The following is a 23,292-nucleotide window of genomic DNA, read 5'->3' as shown; positions in this document are numbered from 1 at the left end:
GAGAAAGAGGGTCTGTGGCTGAACCATGTCGTGAAAGAGGAGGAAGAAGCTCTGGTCAAAGAGGAGGAGGAAGAGGAGGCTGTTACAATACAAAAACAGGTAGAGGGTGAGACTGTTGCCGTGAAAGAGGAAGAGAAAGACGTTTCAGTTAAAGAAGAGGAAGACGAGTTCAGAGTGAAAGAGGAAGAGGAGGATTTTACGGTAAAAGAAGAGGAGATGAAAGTTACAGTGAAAGAAGAGGAAGACGAGTTCAGAGTGACAGAGGAAGAGGAGAAGGTTACTGAGGAGGAAGAGGAATATGAGTTCAGAATGACAGAGGAGGAGGAGGTTACTAAGGAAGAAGAGGAAGACGAGTTCAGAGTGACAGAGGAGGAGGTTACTGAGGAGGAAGTGGATGCACCATTGAGAGCATCCTGTCGGGCTGTATCACAGCTTGGTACGGCAACGCCCACAACTGCAAGAGGGTGGTGCGGTCTGCCCAACGCCTCACCGGGGGCAAACTACCTGCCCTCCAGGACACCTACACCATCCGATGTCACAGGAAGGCCAAAAATATCACCAAGGACAACAGCCACCCGAAACACTGTCTGTTCACCCCGCTATCATCCAGAAGGCGAGGTCAGTACAGGTGCATCAAAGCTGAGAGACTGAAAAACAGCTTCTATCTCAAGGCCATTGGACTGTTCAATAGCCATCACTAGCACATTAGAGGCTGCTGCCCTATAGGCATAGACTAGGAATCCCTGGCCACTTTAAGGAATGGATCACTAGTCACTTTAATAATGTTTACACATCTGGCATTACTCATCTCATATGTATATACTGTATTATATCCTATTCTACTGTATCTCAGTCTATGCATTACTCATCTCATATGTATATACTGTATTCTATCCTATTCTACTGTATCTCAGTCTATGTATTACTCATCTCATATGTATATACTGTATTCTATACTATTCTACTGTATCTCAGTCTATGCATTACTCATCTCATATGTATATACTGTATTCTATACTATTCTACTGTATCTCAGTCTATGTATTACTCATCTCATATGTATATACTGTATTCTATCCTATTCTACTGTATCTCAGTCTATGCATTACTCATCTCATATGTATATACTGTATTCTATACTATTCTACTGTATCTCAGTCTATGTATTACTCATCTCATATGTATATACTGTATTCTATACTATTCTACTGTATCTCAGTCTATGCATTACTCATCTCATATGTAGATACTGTATTCTATACTATTCTACTGTATCTCAGTCTATGCATTACTCATCTCATATGTAGATACTGTATTCTATACTATTCTACTGTATCTCAGTCTATGCATTACTCATCTCATATGTAGATACTGTATTCTATCCTATTCTACTGTATCTCAGTCTATGCATTACTCATCTCATATGTATATACTGTATTCTATCCTATTCTACTGTATCTCAGTCTATGCATTACTCATCTCATATGTATATACTGTATTCTATCCTATTCTACTGTATCTCAGTCTATGTATTACTCATCTCATATGTATATACTGTATTCTATCCTATTCTACTGTATCTCAGTCTATGCATTACTCATCTCATATGTATATACTGTATTCTATCCTATTCTACTGTATCTCAGTCTATGCATTACTCATCTCATATGTATATACTGTATTCTATACTATTCTACTGTATCTTAGTCTATGCATTACTCATCTCATATGTATATACTGTATTCTATCCTATTCTACTGTATCTCAGTCTATGCATTACTCATCTCATATGTATATACTGTATTCTATCCTATTCTACTGTATCTCAGTCTATGCATTACTCATCTCATATGTATATACTGTATTCTATCCTATTCTACTGTATCTCAGTCTATGCATTACTCATCTCATATGTATATACTGTATTCTATCCTATTCTACTGTATCTCAGTCTATGCATTACTCATCTCATATGTATATACTGTATTCTATCCTATTCTACTGTATCTCAGTCTATGCATTACTCATCTCATATGTATATACTGTATTCTATCCTATTCTACTGTATCTCAGTCTATGCATTACTCATCTCATATGTATATACTGTATTCTATACTATTCTACTGTATCTCAGTCTATGCATTACTCATCTCATATGTATATACTGTATTCTATCCTATTCTACTGTATCTCAGTCTATGCATTACTCATCTCATATGTATATACTGTATTCTATCCTATTCTACTGTATCTCAGTCTATGCATTACTCATCTCATATGTATATACTGTATTCTATACTATTCTACTGTATCTCAGTCTATGCATTACTCATCTCATATGTATATACTGTATTCTATACTATTCTACTGTATCTTAGTCTATGCATTACTCATCTCATATGTATATACTGTATTCTATCCTATTCTACTGTATCTCAGTCTATGCATTACTCATCTCATATGTATATACTGTATTCTATCCTATTCTACTGTATCTCAGTCTATGCATTACTCATCTCATATGTATATACTGTATTCTATCCTATTCTACTGTATCTCAGTCTATGCATTACTCATCTCATATGTATATACTGTATTCTATCCTATTCTACTGTATCTCAGTCTATGCATTACTCATCTCATATGTATATACTGTATTCTATCCTATTCTACTGTATCTCAGTCTATGCATTACTCATCTCATATGTATATACTGTATTCTATCCTATTCTACTGTATCTCAGTCTATGCATTACTCATCTCATATGTATATACTGTATTCTATACTATTCTACTGTATCTCAGTCTATGCATTACTCATCTCATATGTATATACTGTATTCTATCCTATTCTACTGTATCTCAGTCTATGCATTACTCATCTCATATGTATATACTGTATTCTATCCTATTCTACTGTATCTCAGTCTATGCATTACTCATCTCATATGTATATACTGTATTCTATACTATTCTACTGTATCTCAGTCTATGCATTACTCATCTCATATGTATATACTGTATTCTATCCTATTCTACTGTATCTCAGTCTATGCATTACTCATCTCATATGTATATACTGTATTCTATCCTATTCTACTGTATCTCAGTCTATGCATTACTCATCTCATATGTATATACTGTATTCTATCCTATTCTACTGTATCTCAGTCTATGTATTACTCATCTCATATGTATATACTGTATTCTATCCTATTCTACTGTATCTCAGTCTATGCATTACTCATCTCATATGTATATACTGTATTCTATCCTATTCTACTGTATCTCAGTCTATGCATTACTCATCTCATATGTATATACTGTATTCTATTCTATTCTACTGTATCTCAGTCTATGCATTACTCATCTCATATGTATATACTGTATTCTATCCTATTCTACTGTATCTCAGTCTGTGCTGCTCTGACATCGCTCGTCCATATATTTATATATTCTTAATTCCCTTCCTTTAGATTGTGTGTATCGTTAGATATTAGTGCACTGTCAGAGCTAGAAACACAAGCATTTCACTACACCCGCAATAACATCTGCTGAACACCTGTATGTGACAAATAACATCTGCTGAACACCTGTATGTGACAAATAACATCTGCTGAACAGGTGTATGTAACAAATAACATCTGCTGAACACCTGTATGTGACAAATAACATCTGCTGAACACCTGTATGTGACAAATAACATCTGCTGAACACCTGTATGTGACAAATAACATGTGATTTGATTTATAGGATGCAGTGTTTGGAGTGAAGGAGGAGGAGGGAGAGATAACTGGTAAGTTGGTGGAAGAGGAGGAGACCTGAGTAACTCCAGTATGTTCTGTTTTTAAAACAGTTCTGGAACTAGAATAGATTCAACTCCAGGCTGACAACAGAGGAGTGTTTTAGTGGGAGGAGGAGTGTTTTAGTGGGAGGAGGAGTGTTTTAGTGGGAGGAGGAGTGTTTTAGTGGGAGGAGGAGTGTTTTAGTGGGAGGAGGAGTGTTTTAGTGGGAGGAGGAGTGTTTTAGTGGGAGGGGGAGTGTTTTAGTGGGAGGAGGAGTGTTTTAGTGGGGAGGAGGAGTGTTTTAGTGGGAGGAGGAGTGTTTTAGTGGGAGGAGGAGTGTTTTAGTGGGGAGGAGGAGTGTTTTAGTGGGAGGAGGAGTGTTTTAGTGGGAGGAGTGTTTTAGTGGGGAGGAGGAGTGTTTTAGTGGGGAGGAGGAGTGTTTAGTGGGAGGAGGAGTGTTTTAGTGGGGAGGAGGAGTGTTTTAGTGGGGAGGAGGAGTGTTTTAGTGGGGAGGAGGAGTGTTTTAGTGGGAGGAGGAGTGTTTTAGTGGGGAGGAGGAGTGTTTTAGTGGGAGGAGGAGTGTTTTAGTGGAGGGGGAGGAGTGTTTTAGTGGGAGGAGGAGTGTTTTAGTGGGAGGAGGAGTGTTTTAGTGGGGAGGAGGAGTGTTTTAGTGGGAGGAGGAGTGTTTTAGTGGGAGGAGTGTTTTAGTGGGGAGGAGGAGTGTTTTAGTGGGGAGGAGGAGTGTTTTAGTGGGAGGAGGAGTGTTTTAGTGGGGAGGAGGAGTGTTTTAGTGGGAGGAGGAGTGTTTTAGTGGGAGGAGGAGTGTTTTAGTGGGGAGGAGGAGTGTTTTAGTGGGAGGAGGAGTGTTTTAGTGGGAGGAGGAGTGTTTTAGTGGGAGGATGAGTGTTTTAGTGGGAGGATGAGTGTTTTAGTGGGAGGAGGAGTGTTTTAGTGGGAGGAGGAGTGTTTTAGTGGGAGGAGGAGTGTTTTAGTGGGAGGATGAGTGTTTTAGTGGGAGGATGAGTGTTTTAGTGGGAGGAGGAGTGTTTTAGTGGGGAGGGGGACTGTTTTAGTGGGGAGGAGTGTTTAGTGGGAGGAGGAGTGTTTTTAGTGGGAGGAGGAGTGTTTTAGTGGGGAGGAGGAGTGTTTTAGTGGGAGGAGGAGTGTTTTAGTGGGAGGAGGAGTGTTTTAGTGGGGAGGAGGAGTGTTTTAGTGGGGAGGAGGAGTGTTTTAGTGGGAGGAGGACTGTTTTAGTGGGGAGGAGGAGTGTTTTAGTGGGAGGAGGAGTGTTTTAGTGGGGAGGAGGAGTGTTTTAGTGGGAGGAGGAGTGTTTTAGTGGGGAGGATGAGTGTTTTAGTGGGGAGGAGGAGTGTTTTAGTGGGGAGGAGGAGTGTTTTAGTGGGAGGAGGAGTGTTTTAGTGGGAGGAGGAGTGTTTTAGTGGGAGGAGGAGTGTTTTAGTGGGGAGGATGAGTGTTTTAGTGGGGAGGAGGAGTGTTTTAGTGGGGAGGAGGAGTGTTTTAGTGGGGAGGAGGAGTGTTTTAGTGGGAGGAGGAGTGTTTTAGTGGGGAGGAGGAGTGTTTTAGTGGGAGGAGGAGTGTTTTAGTGGGAGGAGGAGGTTGTTTTAGTGGGAGGAGGAGTGTTTTAGTGGGGAGGAGGAGTGTTTTAGTGGGGAGGAGGAGTGTTTTAGTGGGGAGGAGGAGTGTTTTAGTGGGAGGAGGAGTGGTTTTAGTGGGGAGGGGGAGTGTTTTAGTGGGAGGAGGAGTGTTTTAGTGGGGAGGAGGAGTGTTTTAGTGGGGAGGAGGACTGTTTTAGTGGGAGGAGGAGTGTTTTAGTGGGAGGAGGACTGTTTTAGTGGGAGGAGGAGTGTTTTTAGTGGGAGGAGGACTGTTTTTAGTGGGAGGAGGACTGTTTTAGTGGGAGGAGGACTGTTTTAGTGGGAGGAGGAGTGTTTTAGTGGGGAGGAGGAGTGTTTTAGTGGGGAGGAGGAGTGTTTTAGTGGGGAGGAGGAGTGTTTTAGTGGGATGGGAGGAGGAGTGTTTAGTGGAGGAGGAGTGTTTTAGTGGGAGGAGGAGTGTTTTAGTGGGAGGAGGAGTGTTTTAGTGGAAGGAGGAGTGTTTTAGTGGGAGGAGGAGTGTTTTAGTGGGAGGAGGAGTGTTTTAGTGGGAGGAGGAGTGTTTTAGTGGGAGGAGGAGTGTTTTAGTGGGAGGAGGAGTGTTTTAGTGGGGAGGAGGAGTGTTTTAGTGGGAGGAGGAGTGTTTTAGTGGGAGGAGGAGTGTTTAGTGGGAGGAGGAGTGTTTTAGTGGGGAGGAGGAGTGTTTTAGTGGGGAGGGAGGAGTGTTTTAGTGGGAGGGGGAGTGTTTTAGTGGGAGGGGGAGTGTTTTAGTGGGAGGAGGAGTGTTTTAGTGGGAGGAGGAGTGTTTTAGTGGGGAGGAGGAGTGTTTAGTGGGGAGGGGGAGTGTTTTAGTGGGAGGAGGAGTGTTTTAGTGGGGAGGAGGAGTGTTTTAGTGGGAGGAGGAGTGTTTTAGTGGAAGGCGGGGTTAAAGATGTTCTTGAGTGAGAAGGTGTGGTCTCAGGTGTTGTTTCTAAGCAACAACTAATCAGCCTGGAGCATTCTACTTGTTGGATCACTGATTGTGTGGTGTTTTTAAAATATATTTTTTTATGTTCTTTTGACTTTTTTTTTTCATACTAGAGAGAACTCCGGTGCGCTCTGCAGTGCGTTCCTGTCCGCTTTGCCCTAAGGTTGTGGTCGGCTTCAGTCAGCACCTGAGGCACACGCACAATGTTAGGAACACGGAGGAGAGGATCCTCCTTTGTAATTGGCAGTCGGGCCGTGTCAACATCAGGCAGGAGCCGTGCCCAGTGACAGGATGCTCCACCCATGCCAGCCGGCTGGACCGGCACATGGAGTCACACACAGAGCTCGACCGATCGCAGAGGAGACGGGCTTTAGAGGAACTCAGGAGACGGCTGACCATGGAGCGGCTGGCCACGTTGAGGGCGTCCAACCCTGTCGTCCCGCTGGCCACCCATTTGGATATTGTGGAGTGGGAAACAAAGCAGGAAGAGGAGGACAACTCTTTAGATTCACTGCTGTCTCCTTTGGAAGAGGAGGAGGAGGACGTGAGCTGCGGAGATTATTCCTGCCACTGCCAGGCGCCCATCCTGAGGCTACGGAAAGCTTTGCAAGAGCGCGATGAGGCCCTGACCAAGAGAAGTGCGATCATCCAATCCGTTAGAGAGGACAACCTGAAGCTGACCTCGGAACTGAATAGAGCGAGGAAGAGGTATCAGCTACTGAAAAGGCAGAAGACGACGAGTGTCAGGGCGAGGTCAGCGAACGCGAGGTCGGGGAAGACGAGGTCAGCGAAGAGGTCCAGATTTCAGACCGAGCCGTCTCGTCCTGCGTCAGACACAGAACAAGAGGAGCTACAGCAGGACCAAGTCGTAGGTTCAGGAGCCCAGATAGAGGAGGCCACGGCGCTCGGATCTAGCAGCCAAACTCCCTTCCCGGGCTCTGCTCTGAGTAAGTACTGGCTTTAAATAGTATTTTGTATTTGAATAGCCTAAAGGCTTTTTGTTTTGCCTCACTGTTTTTGTGTTCACGTTGTAGAAAAGGGTCCAGCTAATCACAGTCAGAAAGTATTCTTACCCCTTGACTTATTCCACATTTTGTTGCTTCAACTTGAATTCAAAATGGATGAAATAGGTTTCTCTCTACAGACCCCCATTATGACAAAATCTAAACATGTTTGTGGAAATGTTAGCAAAATTTATTGAAAATTAAATACAGAAATATCTCATTTACTTAAGTATTCACACCCTTGAGTAAATACATTGTAGAAGCACCTTTGGCAGCGATTACAGCTGTGAGTCTGTCTGGGTGAGTCTCTAAAAGTTTTTCACACCTGGATTGTGCAACATTTGCCCATTATTCTTTTCAATATTCTTAAAGTTTTGTCAAATTGTTTGTTGATCATTGCTAGACAGCCATTTTCAGGTCTTGCCATAGATTTAAGTCAAACCTGTAAACTTGGCCACTCAGGAACATTCACTGTCTTGTTAAGCAACTCCAGTGTAGATTTGGCATTGTGTTTTAGATTATGGTCCTGCTGAAAGGTGAATTCATCTCCTAGTGTCTGGTGGAAAGCAGACTGAACCAGGTTTTCCTCTAGGATTTTGCCTGTGTTTAGTTCCATTATGTAGATTTTTTTTATCCTGAAAAACTCTCCAGTCCTTAACAATGACAAGCATACCCATAACATGACGCAGCCACCACTATGCTTGAAAATATGGAGGAGTGGTACTCACATTTTTTTTTTATACCCATCTACCAATAGGTGCCCTTCTTTACGTATCCTTGGAATAACCTCCCTTGTCTTTGTGGTTGAATCTGTGTTTGAAATGCACTGCTCGACTGAGGGACATTACAGATACTTGTATGTGTGAGGTACAGAGATGAGGTAGTCATTCAAAAATAATTTGAAACACTATTATTACACACACAGTGAGTCCATGCTACTTATCTTATACCTGGTAAAATAAGGGTTAAATAAACGTACTCCTCGGCGTACCATAACATAAGGGTTTGAAAACGTATTGACTGAGTCACATTCCAGCTTTTCATTTTTAATTCATTTGTAAAAACAAAATATGAAAAACTTAATTCCACTTTGACATTATGGGGTATCGTGTGAAGGCCAGTGACAAACATATCTAGGTTTAATTCTTGTTCAATTCAAGCTGTGACACGACAATAAGTGGAAAAAGTCCTGTAACTTTAGGGTCACTTGTGTAGGGCCTCCGCTGTGTCTGGCCTGCCTCACTCTGCCCCAGACCCCACCCGTCCATTGCTGTGTCTGGCCTGCTTCACTCTGCCCCAGACCCCACCCGTCCTCCGCTGTGTCTGGCCTGCTTCACTCTGCCCCAGACCCCACCCGTCCTCCGCTGTGTCTGGCCTGCTTCACTCCACCCCAGACCCCACCCGTCCTCCGCTGTGTCTGGCCTGCTTCACTCTGCCCCAGACCCCACCCGTCCTCCGCTGTGTCTGGCCTGCTTCACTCCGCCCCAGACCCCACCCGTCCTCCGCTGTGTCTGGCCTGCTTCACTCCGCCCCAGACCCCACCCTGAGTTCACATTGAGTCCACTGGCCTGTCCTCTGCTGTGTCTGGCCTGCTTCACTCCGCCCCAGACCCCACCCTGAGTTCACATTGAGTCCACTGGCCTGTCCTCCGCTGTGTCTGGCCTGCTTCACTCCGCCCCAGATCCCACCCTGAGTTCACATTGAGTCCACTGGCCTGTCCTCCGCTGTGTCTGGCCTGCTTCACTCCCCCCAGATCCCACATTGAGTCCACTGGCCTGTCCTCCGCTGTGTCTGGCCTGCTTCACTCCGCCCCAGACCCCACCCGTCCTCCGCTGTGTCTGGCCTGCTTCACTCTGCCCCAGACCCCACCCTGAGTTCACATTGAGTCCACTGCCCCGTCCTATTTGTCTGTCCTGACTGCGCAGGTGACTATTCAAGTCTGATTTGATTCATCTGAGGGAATAGAATCAAATGCTTCTTTGTCTTCAAATGATTTGTGTTTGAAACATATTAGAAAAACAGCCTGTCTGATTTATGTTGTGAGATCTGTCTTAAGTCCTAAATGTTATGTGTCTTTGATTAGGTGTGTTTATAGAGGGGTTCGGGAAGACCTGTGAAGGCCCCAGTCCTAAATGTTATGTGTCTTTGATTAGGTGTGTTTATAGAGGGGTTCAGGAAGATCTGTGAAGGCCCCAGTCCTAAAATGTTGTGTCTTTGATTAGGTGTGTTTATAGAGGGGTTCAGGAAGATCTGTGAAGGCCCCAGTCCTAAAATGTTATGTGTCTTTGATTAGGTGTGTTTATAGAGGGGTTCAGGAAGATCTGTGAAGGCCCCAGTCCAAACAATAAGCTGAAGCAAAATTGTGCCGCGAAGCTCAAGAGGGTGCAGCAATTTTTGAAGTTCATGGCGAAGGATGAGAAATATCCATCCACTCTCAGTTTCCTGACAGACCAGGACAACATGAGGAGGTGAGCAGAGATCTGTATTTCTCTTTAGTCTCATCAGCGTTCATTAACAACACACTAATGGATGTTGTGGTGTCTGTGTGGTGTGTGTGTGTGTGTGTCTGTGTGGTGTGTGTGTGTTTTAGATGGTTTCAGACCCTTCAGCAGAACAAGGCCGTCGCCACGGTCAACATCTACACCTCGACTATCGGTGCATTTCTCCAATACTCCGAGGAGACCCCTCCGCCTGGCTGCCGGCTGACCAAAAACCACTGGAAGGAGATCAACCGGGCAATGAAGGAGATCAACAAGTCCGTGAAAGGAGCCGTCTCCAACAAGGAAGGCAAGGGGGTGTCTACAAAGAGCCTGCTGGAGTGCCAGTCTCTTGCCAAGGTCAAGATCCCCCAAGTGCTGAGTAAGTTTTTCCTCAATCTGGGATGTCACTGTTATTCCACTCTTCTAGACGTCAGAGATGTCTACAGGACATTATGGAAGCTGTCTGTTATTATTATAGATGTCAGAGATGTCCACAGGACATTATGGAAGCTGTCTGTTATTATTATAGATGTTCACAGGACATTATGGAAGCTGTCTGTTATTATTATAGATGTCAGAGATGTTCACAGGACATTATGGAAGTTGTCTGTTATTATTATAGATGTTCACAGGACATTATGGAAGCTGTCTGTTATTATCAGAGATGTCTACAGGACATTATGGAAGCTGTCTGTTATTATAGATGTTCACAGGACATTATGGAAGCTGTCTGTTATTATAGATGTTCACAGGGCATTATGGAAGCTGTCTGTTATTATAGATGTTCACAGGCCATTATGGAAGCTGTCTGTTATTATAGATGTTCACAGGACATTATGGAAGCTGTCTGTTATTATAGATGTTCACAGGACATTATGGAAGCTGTCTGTTATTATAGATGTTCACAGGACATTATGGAAGCTGTCTGTTATTATAGATGTTCACAGGACATTATGGAAGCTGTCTGTTATTATAGATGTTCACGGGACATTATGGAAGCTGTCTGTTATTATAGATGTTCACAGGACATTATGGAAGCTGTCTGTTATTATAGATGTTCACAGGACATTATGGAAGCTGTCTGTTATTATAGATGTTCACATGACATTATGGAAGCTGTCTGTTATTATAGATGTCAGAGATGTTTACAGGACATTATGGAAGTTGTCTGTTATTAAAGATGTTCACAGGACATTATGGAAGCTGTCTGTTATTATTATAGATGTTCACAGGACATTATGGAAGCTGTCTGTTATTATTATAGATGTTCACAGGACATTATGGAAGCTGTCTGTTATTATAGATGTCAGAGATGTTTACAGGACATTATGGAAGTTGTCTGTTATTATAGATGTCTACAGGACATTATGGAAGCTGTCTGTTATTATTATAGATGTTCACAGGACATTATGGAAGCTGTCTGTTATTATTATAGATGTTCACAGGACATTATGGAAGCTGTCTGTTATTATCAGAGATGTCTACAGGACATTATGGAAGCTGTCTGTTATTATAGATGTTCACAGGACATTATGGAAGCTGTCTGTTATTATAGATGTTCACAGGGCATTATGGAAGCTGTCTGTTATTATAGATGTTCACAGGACATTATGGAAGCTGTCTGTTATTATAGATGTTCACAGGACATTATGGAAGCTGTCTGTTATTATAGATGTTCACAGGACATTATGGAAGCTGTCTGTTATTATAGATGTTCACAGGACATTATGGAAGCTGTCTGTTATTATAGATGTTCACAGGACATTATGGAAGCTGTCTGTTATTATAGATGTTCATGGGACATTATGGAAGCTGTCTGTTATTATAGATGTTCACAGGACATTATGGAAGCTGTCTGTTATTATAGATGTTCACAGGACATTATGGAAGCTGTCTGTTATTATAGATGTTCACATGACATTATGGAAGCTGTCTGTTATTATAGATGTCAGAGATGTTTACAGGACATTATGGAAGTTGTCTGTTATTAAAGATGTTCACAGGACATTATGGAAGCTGTCTGTTATTATTATAGATGTTCACAGGACATTATGGAAGCTGTCTGTTATTATTATAGATGTTCACAGGACATTATGGAAGCTGTCTGTTATTATAGATGTCAGAGATGTTTACAGGACATTATGGAAGTTGTCTGTTATTATAGATGTCTACAGGACATTATGGAAGCTGTCTGTTATTATTATAGATGTTCACAGGACATTATGGAAGCTGTCTGTTATTATTATAGATGTTTACAGGACATTATGGAAGCTGTCTGTTATTATAGATGTTCACAGGACATTATGGAAGCTGTCTGTTATTATTATAGATGTCAGAGATGTTTACAGGACATTATGGAAGTTGTCTGTTATTATAGATGTCTACAGGACATTATGGAAGCTGTCTGTTATTATTATAGATGTTCACAGGACATTATGGAAGCTGTCTGTTATTATAGATGTCTACAGGACATTATGGAAGCTGTCTGTTATTATTATAGATGTCAGAGATGTTTACAGGACATTATGGAAGTTGTCTGTTATTATAGATGTCTACAGGACATTATGGAAGCTGTCTGTTATTATTATAGATGTTCACAGGACATTATGGAAGTTGTCTGTTATTATAGATGTCTACAGGACATTATGGAAGCTGTCTGTTATTATTATAGATGTTCACAGGACATTATGGAAGCTCTGTTATTATTATAGATGTTCACAGGACATTATGGAAGCTGTCTGTTATTATTATAGATGTTTACAGGACATTATGGAAGCTGTCTGTTATTATAGATGTTCACAGGACATTATGGAAGCTGTCTGTTATTATTATAGATGTCAGAGATGTTTACAGGACATTATGGAAGTTGTCTGTTATTATAGATGTCTACAGGACATTATGGAAGCTGTCTGTTATTATTATAGATGTTCACAGGACATTATGGAAGCTGTCTGTTATTATTATAGATGTTCACAGGACATTATGGAAGCTGTCTGTTATTATAGATGTTCACAGGACATTATGGAAGCTGTCTGTTATTATTATAGATGTTCACAGGACATTATGGAAGCTGTCTGTTATTATCAGAGATGTTCACAGGACATTATGGAAGCTGTCTGTTATTATTATAGATGTTCACAGGACATTATGGAAGCTGTCTGTTATTATAGATGTTCACAGGACATTATGGAAGCTGTCTGTTATTATAGATGTTCACAGGACATTGTGGAAGCTGTCTGTTATTATTATACATGTTCACAGGACATTATGGAAGCTGTCTGTTATTATTATACATGTTCACAGGACATTATGGAAGCTGTCTGTTATTATTATACATGTTCACAGGACATTATGGAAGCTGTCTGTTATTATTATAGATGTTCACAGGACATTATGGAAGCTGTCTGTTATTATTGATGTTCACAGGACATTATGGAAGCTGTCTGTTATTATAGATGTTCACAGGACATTATGGAAGCTGTCTGTTATTATTATAGATGTTCACAGGACATTATGGAAGCGGTCTGTTATTATCAGAGATGTTCACAGGACATTATGGAAGCTGTCTGTTATTATTATAGATGTTCACGGGACATTATGGAAGCTGTCTGTTATTATTATAGATGTTTACAGGACATTATGGAAGCTGTCTGTTATTATTATAGATGTCAGAGATGTTCACAGGACATTATGGAAGCTGTCTGTTATTATTATAGATGTTCACAGGACATTATGGAAGCTGTCTGTTATTATTATAGATGTTCACAGGACATTATGGAAGCTGACTGTTATTATTATAGATGTTCACAGGACATTATGGAAGCTGTCTGTTATTATTATAGATGTCAGAGATGTTCACAGGACATTATGGAAGCTGTCTGTTATTATTATAGATGTTTACAGGACATTATGGAAGCTGTCTGTTATTATTATAGATGTTTACAGGACATTATGGAAGCTGTCTGTTATTATTATAGATGTTCACGGGACATTATGGAAGCTGTCTGTTATTATTATAGATGTTCACAGGACATTATGGAAGCTGTCTGTTATTATCAGAGATGTTCACGGGACATTATGGAAGCTGTCTGTTATTATTATAGATGTCAGAGATGTTCACAGGACATTATGGAAGCTGTCTGTTATTATTATAGATGTTCACAGGACATTATGGAAGCTGTCTGTTATTATTATAGATGTCAGAGATGTTCACAGGACATTATGGAAGCTGTCTGTTATTATTATAGATGTTCACAGGACATTATGGAAGCTGACTGTTATTATAGATGTTCACAGGACATTATGGAAGCTGTCTGTTATTATTATAGATGTCAGAGATGTTCACAGGACATTATGGAAGCTGTCTGTTATTATTATAGATGTTTACAGGACATTATGGAAGCTGTCTGTTATTATTATAGATGTTCACGGGACATTATGGAAGCTGTCTGTTATTATTATAGATGTTCACAGGACATTATGGAAGCTGTCTGTTATTATCAGAGATGTTCACAGGACATTATGGAAGCTGTCTGTTATTATTATAGATGTTTACAGGACATTATGGAAGCTGTCTGTTATTATCAGAGATGTTCACAGGACATTATGGAAGCTGTCTGTTATTATTATAGATGTCAGAGATGTTCACAGGACATTATGGAAGCTGTCTGTTATTATTATAGATGTCAGAGATGTTCACAGGACATTATGGAAGCTGTCTGTTATTATTATAGATGTCAGAGATGTTCACAGGACATTATGGAAGTTGTCTGTTATTATTATAGATGTCAGAGATGTTCACGGGACATTATGGAAGTTGTCTGTTATTATTATAGATGTTCACAGGACATTATGGAAGTTGTCTGTTATTATTATAGATGTTCACAGGATATTATGGAAGCTATCTGTTATTATTATAGATGTTCACAGGACATTATGGAAGTTGTCTGTTATTATTATAGATGTTCACAGGACATTATGGAAGCTGTCTGTTATTATTATAGATGTTCACAGGACATTATGGAAGCTGTCTGTTATTATTATAGATGTTTACAGGACATTATGGAAGCTGTCTGTTATTATTATAGATGTTCACGGGACATTATGGAAGCTGACTGTTATTATTATAGATGTTTACAGGACATTATGGAAGCTGTCTGTTATTATTATAGATGTCAGAGATGTTTACAGGACATTATGGAAGCTGTCTGTTATTATTATAGATGTTTACAGGACATTATGGAAGTTATCCTGTTTTTATTCTCATGTTCCCACAGAAACCTTGGAAGAAACAATGACACAGAAGAACCAGAACCGGTTTTACGGATTCCTGTGTGCCTATTTCACCTCCATGTACGGCCACAGCCCGGGCCTTTATAGAAACATGATGGTGAAGGAGGTGGAGGACGTCCAGCGTGGCCTGTCTGGGACCTGTCTGATCAACGTAAGTCTATAACCGTACACCTGAACGTGGCCCAGTGGGGCCTGTCTGGGACCTGTCTGATCAACGTAAGTCTATAACCGTACACCTGAACGTGGCCCATTGGGGCCTGTCTGGGACCTGTCTGATCAACATAAGTCTATAACCGTACACCTGAACGTGGCCCAGTGGGGCCTGTCTGGGACCTGTCGGATCAACGTAAGTCTATAACCAACCGTACACCTGAACGTGGCCCATTGGGGCCTGTCTGGGACCTGTCTGATCAACGTAAGTCTATAACCGTACACCTGAACATGGCCCAGTGGGGCCTGTCTGGGACCTGTCTGATCAACGTAAGTCTATAACCGTACACCTGAACGTGGCCCAGTGGGGCCTGTCTGGGACCTGTCTGATCAACGTAAGTCTATAACCGTACACCTGAACGTGGCCCAGTGGGGCCTGTCTGGGACCTGTCTGATCAACGTAAGTCTATAACCGTACACCTGAACGTGGCCCAGTGGGGCCTGTCTGGAACCTGTCGGATCAACGTAAGTCTATAACCGTACACCTGAACGTGGCCCAGTGGGGCCTGTCTGGGACCTGTCTGATCAACGTAAGTCTATAACCGTACACCTGAACGTGGCCCAGTGGGGCCTGTCTGGGACCTGTCTGATCAACGTAAGTCTATAACCGTACACCTGAACGTGGCCCAGTGGGGCCTGTCTGGGACCTGTCTGATCAACGTAAGTCTATAACCGTACACCTGAACATGGCCCAGTGGGGCCTGTCTGGGACCTGTCTGATCAACGTAAGTCTATAACCAACCGTACACCTGAACGTGGTTGGTTGGTTTTGGAAACGACTGCAGGCACCACAGCGTTAATGCCTGTTTTTTTCCTCCATTTTCTAATAGGTGGGAAACGCAAAACAAATGCAAACCAGGATCCAGATGTCGCTGACCAAAGAGGAGTACTCTTGGTTTTCAGACTTCCTGAAATTTAAGCAATGCCTGCCAGGAGGAAAGAAAGCCCAGTACTTCTTTTTCAATTCCACCAACACTGAGATCAAGAACCTGCCCATCTACCTGAGGGAGGCGTGGAAGGAGATGGGCCTGCCTGGAAGGCCTTCCTTCACTGACCTGCGGACTTCCATCTTCAGTCATGTCAGTCAAATGGGATATAAATGAAAAGATCCTACTCCAATGGCTGACCCGAAAACCATCAATGACTAAAATATCATCTTTTATCTGTGTGTCTTATTTGTGTTCTTACAGGTTAAAAACGTTCTCCCGAATGCCGACGGGGAAACGTTGGCCGACTTCGTGCGCCACGACAGCCGGATGGAAGCCAAACGTTACGCGATGAATCCTTCCAAAGCCGGTGAAACCAGCGCCTTCCTTGAGACGGCGTTGAAGGGAGAAGATACCGCACCACGGGCGCCGCAGAGAACCAGCCATCCACCTCCAGAAAGCAGAAGACGAGAGAGGACGTCTCCGAGCGGAGCACCACCCCTGAAGAGACCGAGGTGCAGTACTAGGAGTCTGACACGTCCCCCGGGGAGGAGGAGCAGGAACGGACGGCCAGACAAACTCTAGGAAAACAAGATATTCAGAGACAACGCATTAGATTACACTTGTACACCATTTAACACTCAAGAACAAACAGATACTCGGGCATGGTGGTCTCCTCCAACTGAATGTCGCCGCTCGCCTCCCACTGTGTCAGGTTATAAAGCCCCAAACAGACTCCAGGAGAAAGAAGGACGAGGAAAGAGGGGGGGTTGACCTCTGACAGTCAGTTTGAAGAGGGGAGCTGTCTTCTGACAGTCAGGTGGAAGAGGGGGGGTTGACCTCTGACAGTCAGGTGGAAGAGGGGGGTTGACCTCTGACAGTCAGGTGGAAGGAGGGGAGCTGTCTTCTGACAGTCAGGTGGAAGAGGGGGGTTGACCTCTGACAGTCAGTTTGAAGAGGGGAGCTGTCTTCTGACAGTCAGGTGGAAGGAGGGGAGCTGTCTTCTGACAGTCAGGTGGAAGGAGGGGAGCTGTCTTCTGAAGAATGTTCGACTTTCTCACATGTATACACACCACTCAGACACACTCAGACAGACACACCACTCAGACACACTCAGACAGACACACCACTCAGACACACTCAGACAGACACACCACTCAGACACACCACACTCACACACCACACTCAGACACACCACTCAGACACACTCAGACAGACACACCACTCAGACACACTCAGACAGACACACCACTCAGGCACACTCAGACACCACACTCATACCACACAGACACACCACTCAGACACACTCAGACAGACACACCACTAAGGCACACTCAGACAGACACACCACTCAGGCACACTCAGACAGACACACCACTCAGACACACCACTCAGACACACCACTCAGACACCCCACACAGACACACTCAGACAGACACACCACTCAGACACAGACACACTCAGACACACTCAGACACACCACACTCAGACAGACACACCACTCAGACACACCACACAGACACACTCAGACAGACACACCACTCAGACACACTCAGACAGACACACCACTCAGACACACCACTCAGACACAGACACACTCAGACACACCACTCAGACACACTCAGACAGACACACCACTCAGACACACCACACTCAGACACACCACACTCAGACAGACACACCACTCAGACACACCACACAGACACACTCAGACAGACACACCACTCAGACACACTCAGACAGACACACCACTCAGGCACACTCAGACAGACACACCACTCAGACACCCCACACAGACACCCCACACAGACACACTCAGACAGACACACTCAGACAGATACACCACTCAGACACACCACTCAGACACACCACACTCAGACACACCACTCAGACACACTCAGACAGACACACCACTCAGACACACCACTCAGACACACCACTCAGACACACCACTCAGACACCCCACACAGACACACTCAGACAGACACACCACTCAGACACACCACTCAGACACAGACACACTCAGACACACCACACTCAGACACACCACACTCAGACAGACACACCACTCAGACACACCACACAGACACACTCAGACAGACACACCACTCAGACACACTCAGACAGACACACCACTCAGGCACACTACTCAGACACCCCACACAGACACACTCAGACAGACACACTCAGACAGATACACCACTCAGACACACCACTCAGACACACCACACTCAGACACACCACTCAGACACACTCAGACAGACACACCACTCAGACACACCACACTCAGACACACTACACTCAGACACACCACACTCAGACACACCACACTCAGACACACCACACTCAGACACACCACACTCAGACACACCACTCAGACACACTTAGACAGACACACCACTCAGGCACACTCAGACACACCACTCAGACACACCACTCAGACTCAGACACACCACTCAGACACACCACTCAGACAAACATATTATTAAAAGTCATTTAATGTCATTTCATTTGATTTCTCTTTTAGATTCAATAAAATATTGTTACTAGTTCTCCACTGTTGTTTTCATTTCAGAGGTTGAATGTCAAACAAGATGGAGTGAAGTAACATAGGATCATATCTCAGGGAAAGTCAAACAGGAAGGGAGATTTAAAACAGGATGGGGTGAAGTAACATAGGATCATAACTCAGGGAAAGTCAAACAGGAAGGGAGATTTAAAACAGGATGGAGTGAAGTAACATAGGATCATATCTCAGGGATTGTCAAACAGGAAGGGAGATTTAAAACAGGAAGGGAGATTTAAAACAGGATGGAGTGAAGTAACATGATCATATCTCAGGGAAAGTCAAACAGGAAGGGAGATTTAAAACAGGAAGGGAGATTTAAAACAGAACTGAGTGAAGTAACAGCAAATATGTTGAATGAACAACTTCTGAGCATGTAGATCCTCACAAGGTTGACGAAATGACCTCATATCTTTCTGTCTAATACGGCTATTTACTGCTGTTGCTCTCATTAGAGGCTTTCTGTAAGTAGTTAGGCCTAACTGTCCTGTCCAAGTTTAGCTGGAATTTAGCCCCAAAGGATTTAAGAGGATTGGTTGACTACAAGCTTAACTGTCCTGTCCAAGTTTAGCTGGAATTTAGCCCCAAAGGATTTAAGAGGATTGGTTGACTACAAGCTTAACTGTCCTCTCCAAGTTTTGTAAGTATACTGAACAAAAATATAAACACAACAGGGTTGGTCCCATGTTTCATGAGCTGAAATAAAAGATCACAGAATTTTTTTCATACATACAAAACAAGATAATTCAACCACCTGACAGGTGTGGTATATCAAGAAGCTGATTAAACAGCATCATTACACAGGTGCACCTTGTGCTGGGGACAATAAAAAGCCACTCTAAAATGTGCAGTTTTGTGTCACGACACAATGCCACAGATGTCTTAAGTTTTGGGGGAGCGTACAATTGGCATGCTGACTGCAGGAATGTCAAACAGAGATGTTGAATGTTCATTTCTCTACTATAAGCCACCCCCAATGTCTTTTTTGAGAATTTGGCAGTACGTCCAACCGGCTTCACAACCGCAGACCACGTGTAAACACGCCAGCCCCAGGACCTCCACATCCAGCTTCTTCACCTGCGGGAGGGGGTGCTGAGGAGTATTTCTGTATGTAATAAAGCTATTTTGTGGGGGGAAAACAATTTCTGATTGGCTGGGCCTGACTCACAAGTGGGTGAGCCTATACCCTCTCAGCCCCACCCATGGCTGTGCCTCTGCCCAGTCATGTGAAATCCATAGATTAGGGCTTAATGAATTTGTTTCAATTGGTTGATTTTCTTCTATGAACTGTAACTCTGTAAAATCTTTGCATTTGTGTTGCGTTTATATTTTCGGGTCAGTATAGTTAGGCTTAACTGTCGTCTCGAATTTTAGCTGTAATTTAGCGCCGAAAGCATTTAAGAAATGTGATTGGTTGACGATAGGCCTATGCGGAAGACACATTTTGGTTGAATGCATTCAGTTATGCAACTGATTTGAGTATCTCCCCCTTTTCCCAACTTCACGTTGTGCAGTTTGAGCTACTCCAGGAAGTGACGTTACAGATAGCTCAGTGCTGCCCCCTCTCATTGAGGAACTCTAATTGAAGGCCGACCGGGGTACTGCAGGCTTGTATTCGAGACTAAATTATCATTAGAACTTCTGTGTCCGGTTTTAAAATAATTGGTTCAACATCTGGTGTATTAAAAGCAATTATTAGTAAAATAATTGTTTTCGATTTTTATTTTATTTTCCACGAAGATTTACCACAAAGAATGCATTTTTTTCCTTCCCATTCACTATAATTGGGGATCCTGTTTTCTGCCTGTTGAACCGAATTCGGCTTTGAACTTCCGTGGTTCAATAGAAGGGGCGTTCGCTCCCCTCGATTCATATTTACAGTCATTGGTTGGAATCGGCTTTGAACTTCCGTAGTTCAATAGAAGGGGCGGTCGTTCCCCCCTGATTCATATTCACAGTCATTGGTTGGAATCGGCGGTTTGAACTTCCGTAGTTCAATAGAAGGGGCGGTCGTTCCCCCCTGATTCATATTTACAGTCATTGGTTGGAATCGGCGGTTTGAACTTCAGTAGTTCAATAGAAGCGGCGGTCGTTCCCCCCTGATTCATATTTACAGTCATTGGTGGAATCGGCGGTTTGAACTTCCGTAGTTCAATAGAAGCGGCGGTCGTTCCCCCCTGATTCATATTTACAGTCATTGGTGGAATCGGCGGTTTGCGGTACAAAATAAAGGCCCCTCACGGAAAGGGATGTATATGGAGACAAATTGTGAAATCATGCCATATTTGGACTAGATAAAGGTTGGAATGTTGTTATATAAATTAAACAAAATACAATAATTAGTTCATTTGACCTTATATTGTATTTAATTTTTTAAATCAGTTGAAAACGCATTGTGGATGTATTAGACTTCAGAATTGAATTGACGGCATACTTCTATGTCACAGCCTTACCTACAGTATCGGTTGTATCAGTCTACTCAGTGACAACAACTGGGAAGTTTGTTTTTACCAATATGTCCGTATTGTGGGATTGTGGGAAATCCCATCCCAGTCAGTCTATTGTGTGTATTGGACATTCATATTGCCCTGTACAGCCTTATTCATTTTGTTAACAGGCGGATCAGCTTTAATAATGCAGATAGATTGTAACTTCCATCCATGTAATTGTCTGCATCATTTCCAATTATATATATATATATATACTGTAAACATATACAGTACCAGTCAAACGTTTGGACACACCTCCTCATTCCAGGGTTTTTTCTTTATTTTAATTTTTGTAACTATTTTATACATTGTTGAAAAATAGTGAAGACATCAAAAATATGAAATAACACACATGGAATCATGTAGCAACCAAGAAAAATGGATAAACAAGATTCTTCAAAGTAGCCACCCTTTGCTTTGATGACAGCTTTGCACACTCTTGGCATTCTCTCAACCAGTTTCATAAGTTATTCACCTGGAATGCATTTCAAAGAACAGGTGTGCCTTGTTAAAAAGACCATTTGTGGAATTTATTTCCTTCTTAATGCGTTTGAGCCAATCAGTTGCGTTGTGACAAGGTAGGGGTGGTGTACAGAAGATAACCAATCAGTTGCGTTGTGACAAGGTAGGGGTGGTGTACAGAAGATATTCCTATTTGATTCCAGGTGTGTTATTTCACAGTTCTGATCTCTTAACTATAATTTTTAAATGTAGAACATAGTGAAATAAAGAAAACCCCTTGAATGAGTCGGTGTTTCCAAACCTTTGACTGGTACGGTATTAGTAATCACTTTCATTCTTGCCTTGCAGTGTACACAGGCGGTTCCAAGGATCCCATGAAGGGGTTTACTGAAGCAGGTGTATTTATGAGTGTACACAGGCGGTTCCAAGGATCCCATGAAGGGGTTTACTGAAGCAGGTGTATTTATGAGTGTACACAGGCGGTTCCAAGGATCCCGTGAAGGGGTTTACTGAAGCAGGTGTATTTATGAGTGTACACAGGCGGTTCCAAGGATCCCGTGAAAGAGTTTACAGAAGCAGGTGTATTTATGAGTGTACACAGACAGTTCCAAGGATCCAGAGAAAGAGTTTACAGAAGCAGGTGTATTTATGACTGGTAATCTGATGGGACTGCATCAGTTTAGTGCAGTTTAAGATCAGGAGAGTCAGAACGTGAGGATTTATGGGTAGAAATAAATGACGCTGTTGATTGGCTTACAGAGATACGGTATTGATGTTCAGTTTTATTGGATTTCCGGGCTCTATAACAGGAGTTAATGGACATTATATTGTAGCGATAAGTAGCGATCAAGAGCAGTGCAGGATACACAGGTGGAGTTGTGAGGAAATTAAAACCTTCTGAAAAATAGATTAGATCATTGGCAGAGATACTGGGATGAAAGTACTAAGAGCAAAAACAAATGTTTTATAGTACATTTTTATAGTACATTTTTACATTTGAGTCATTTAATAAAGCAGACAGAGCGACTAGCCGTAGTGAGTGCATTCGTTTTCGTACTGCACCCCCCCTGTTATGGGTGTAAGATGGCACAATGATGCCATCTGTTGGTAAATGTTCATTACTGCAACTCGTGGGTTTTACCGGTGTGCTCGAGATACCCGGTTGGGTTGTGATGTACTGAACAAGACTGGATACTCGCATCAATGCCTCTGTCTCGTCATTTAACATTCAACCCCCCTGCGATACAAGGCAATCTGTACGGGCGATCGTGTCGTGGTAACAGAAGGGATGGAGTTATGTGATCTAGGAATAAGATGAGGGCATACGGAATTTAATTCAGAATTTAATTTCTCTTTGGAATTGATAGAGGAACAAGGGCTCTGGAATGGGTAATGGGGCTGTATGGTAGAGGGAATGGGTAATGGGGCTGTATGGTAGAGGGAATGGGTAATGGGGCTGCATGGTAGAGGGAATGGGTAATGGGGCTGTATGGTAGAG

The 23,292-nt window shown here is 42.7% G+C and overlaps 1 protein-coding gene across 1 annotated transcript; it reads left to right on the top strand.

Annotated features, from left to right (window-relative positions):
* The first annotated feature begins 216 nt into the window (after window positions 1–216).
* LOC116358834 (uncharacterized) lies at window positions 217–17,447 on the top strand. The gene is made up of 8 exons (XM_031811075.1): window positions 217–423; window positions 3,754–3,796; window positions 6,479–7,312; window positions 9,663–9,837; window positions 9,960–10,228; window positions 15,126–15,292; window positions 16,182–16,430; window positions 16,542–17,447. The coding sequence occupies exons 1-8, from the start codon at window positions 217–219 to the stop codon at window positions 16,860–16,862; spliced, it is 2,265 nt and encodes a 754-aa protein (XP_031666935.1). The 3' UTR covers window positions 16,863–17,447.
* Window positions 17,448–23,292: the final 5,845 nt, after the last annotated feature.

The sequence above is a fragment of the Oncorhynchus kisutch genome, unplaced genomic scaffold (genome assembly GCF_002021735.2).
Source record: "Oncorhynchus kisutch isolate 150728-3 unplaced genomic scaffold, Okis_V2 Okis01b-Okis20b_hom, whole genome shotgun sequence".
In the NCBI taxonomy this organism is placed as follows: Eukaryota; Metazoa; Chordata; class Actinopteri; order Salmoniformes; family Salmonidae; genus Oncorhynchus; species Oncorhynchus kisutch.
This window is presented reverse-complemented; position numbering and strand designations above follow the sequence as displayed.

What these genes read in the sequence shown, in the direction of transcription:
- LOC116358834 (XM_031811075.1), top strand. Translation starts at nt 217, where the DNA reads ATGAAAGTTACAGTGAAAGAAGAGGAAGACGAGTTCAGAGTGACAGAG. An exon ending in TGAGAGCATCCTGTCGGGCT is followed by an intron (nt 424 to 3,753) that starts GTATCACAGCTT and finishes TTTGATTTATAG; the next exon opens with GATGCAGTGTTTGGAGTGAA. An exon ending in CAAGATCCCCCAAGTGCTGA is followed by an intron (nt 10,229 to 15,125) that starts GTAAGTTTTTCC and finishes ATGTTCCCACAG; the next exon opens with AAACCTTGGAAGAAACAATG.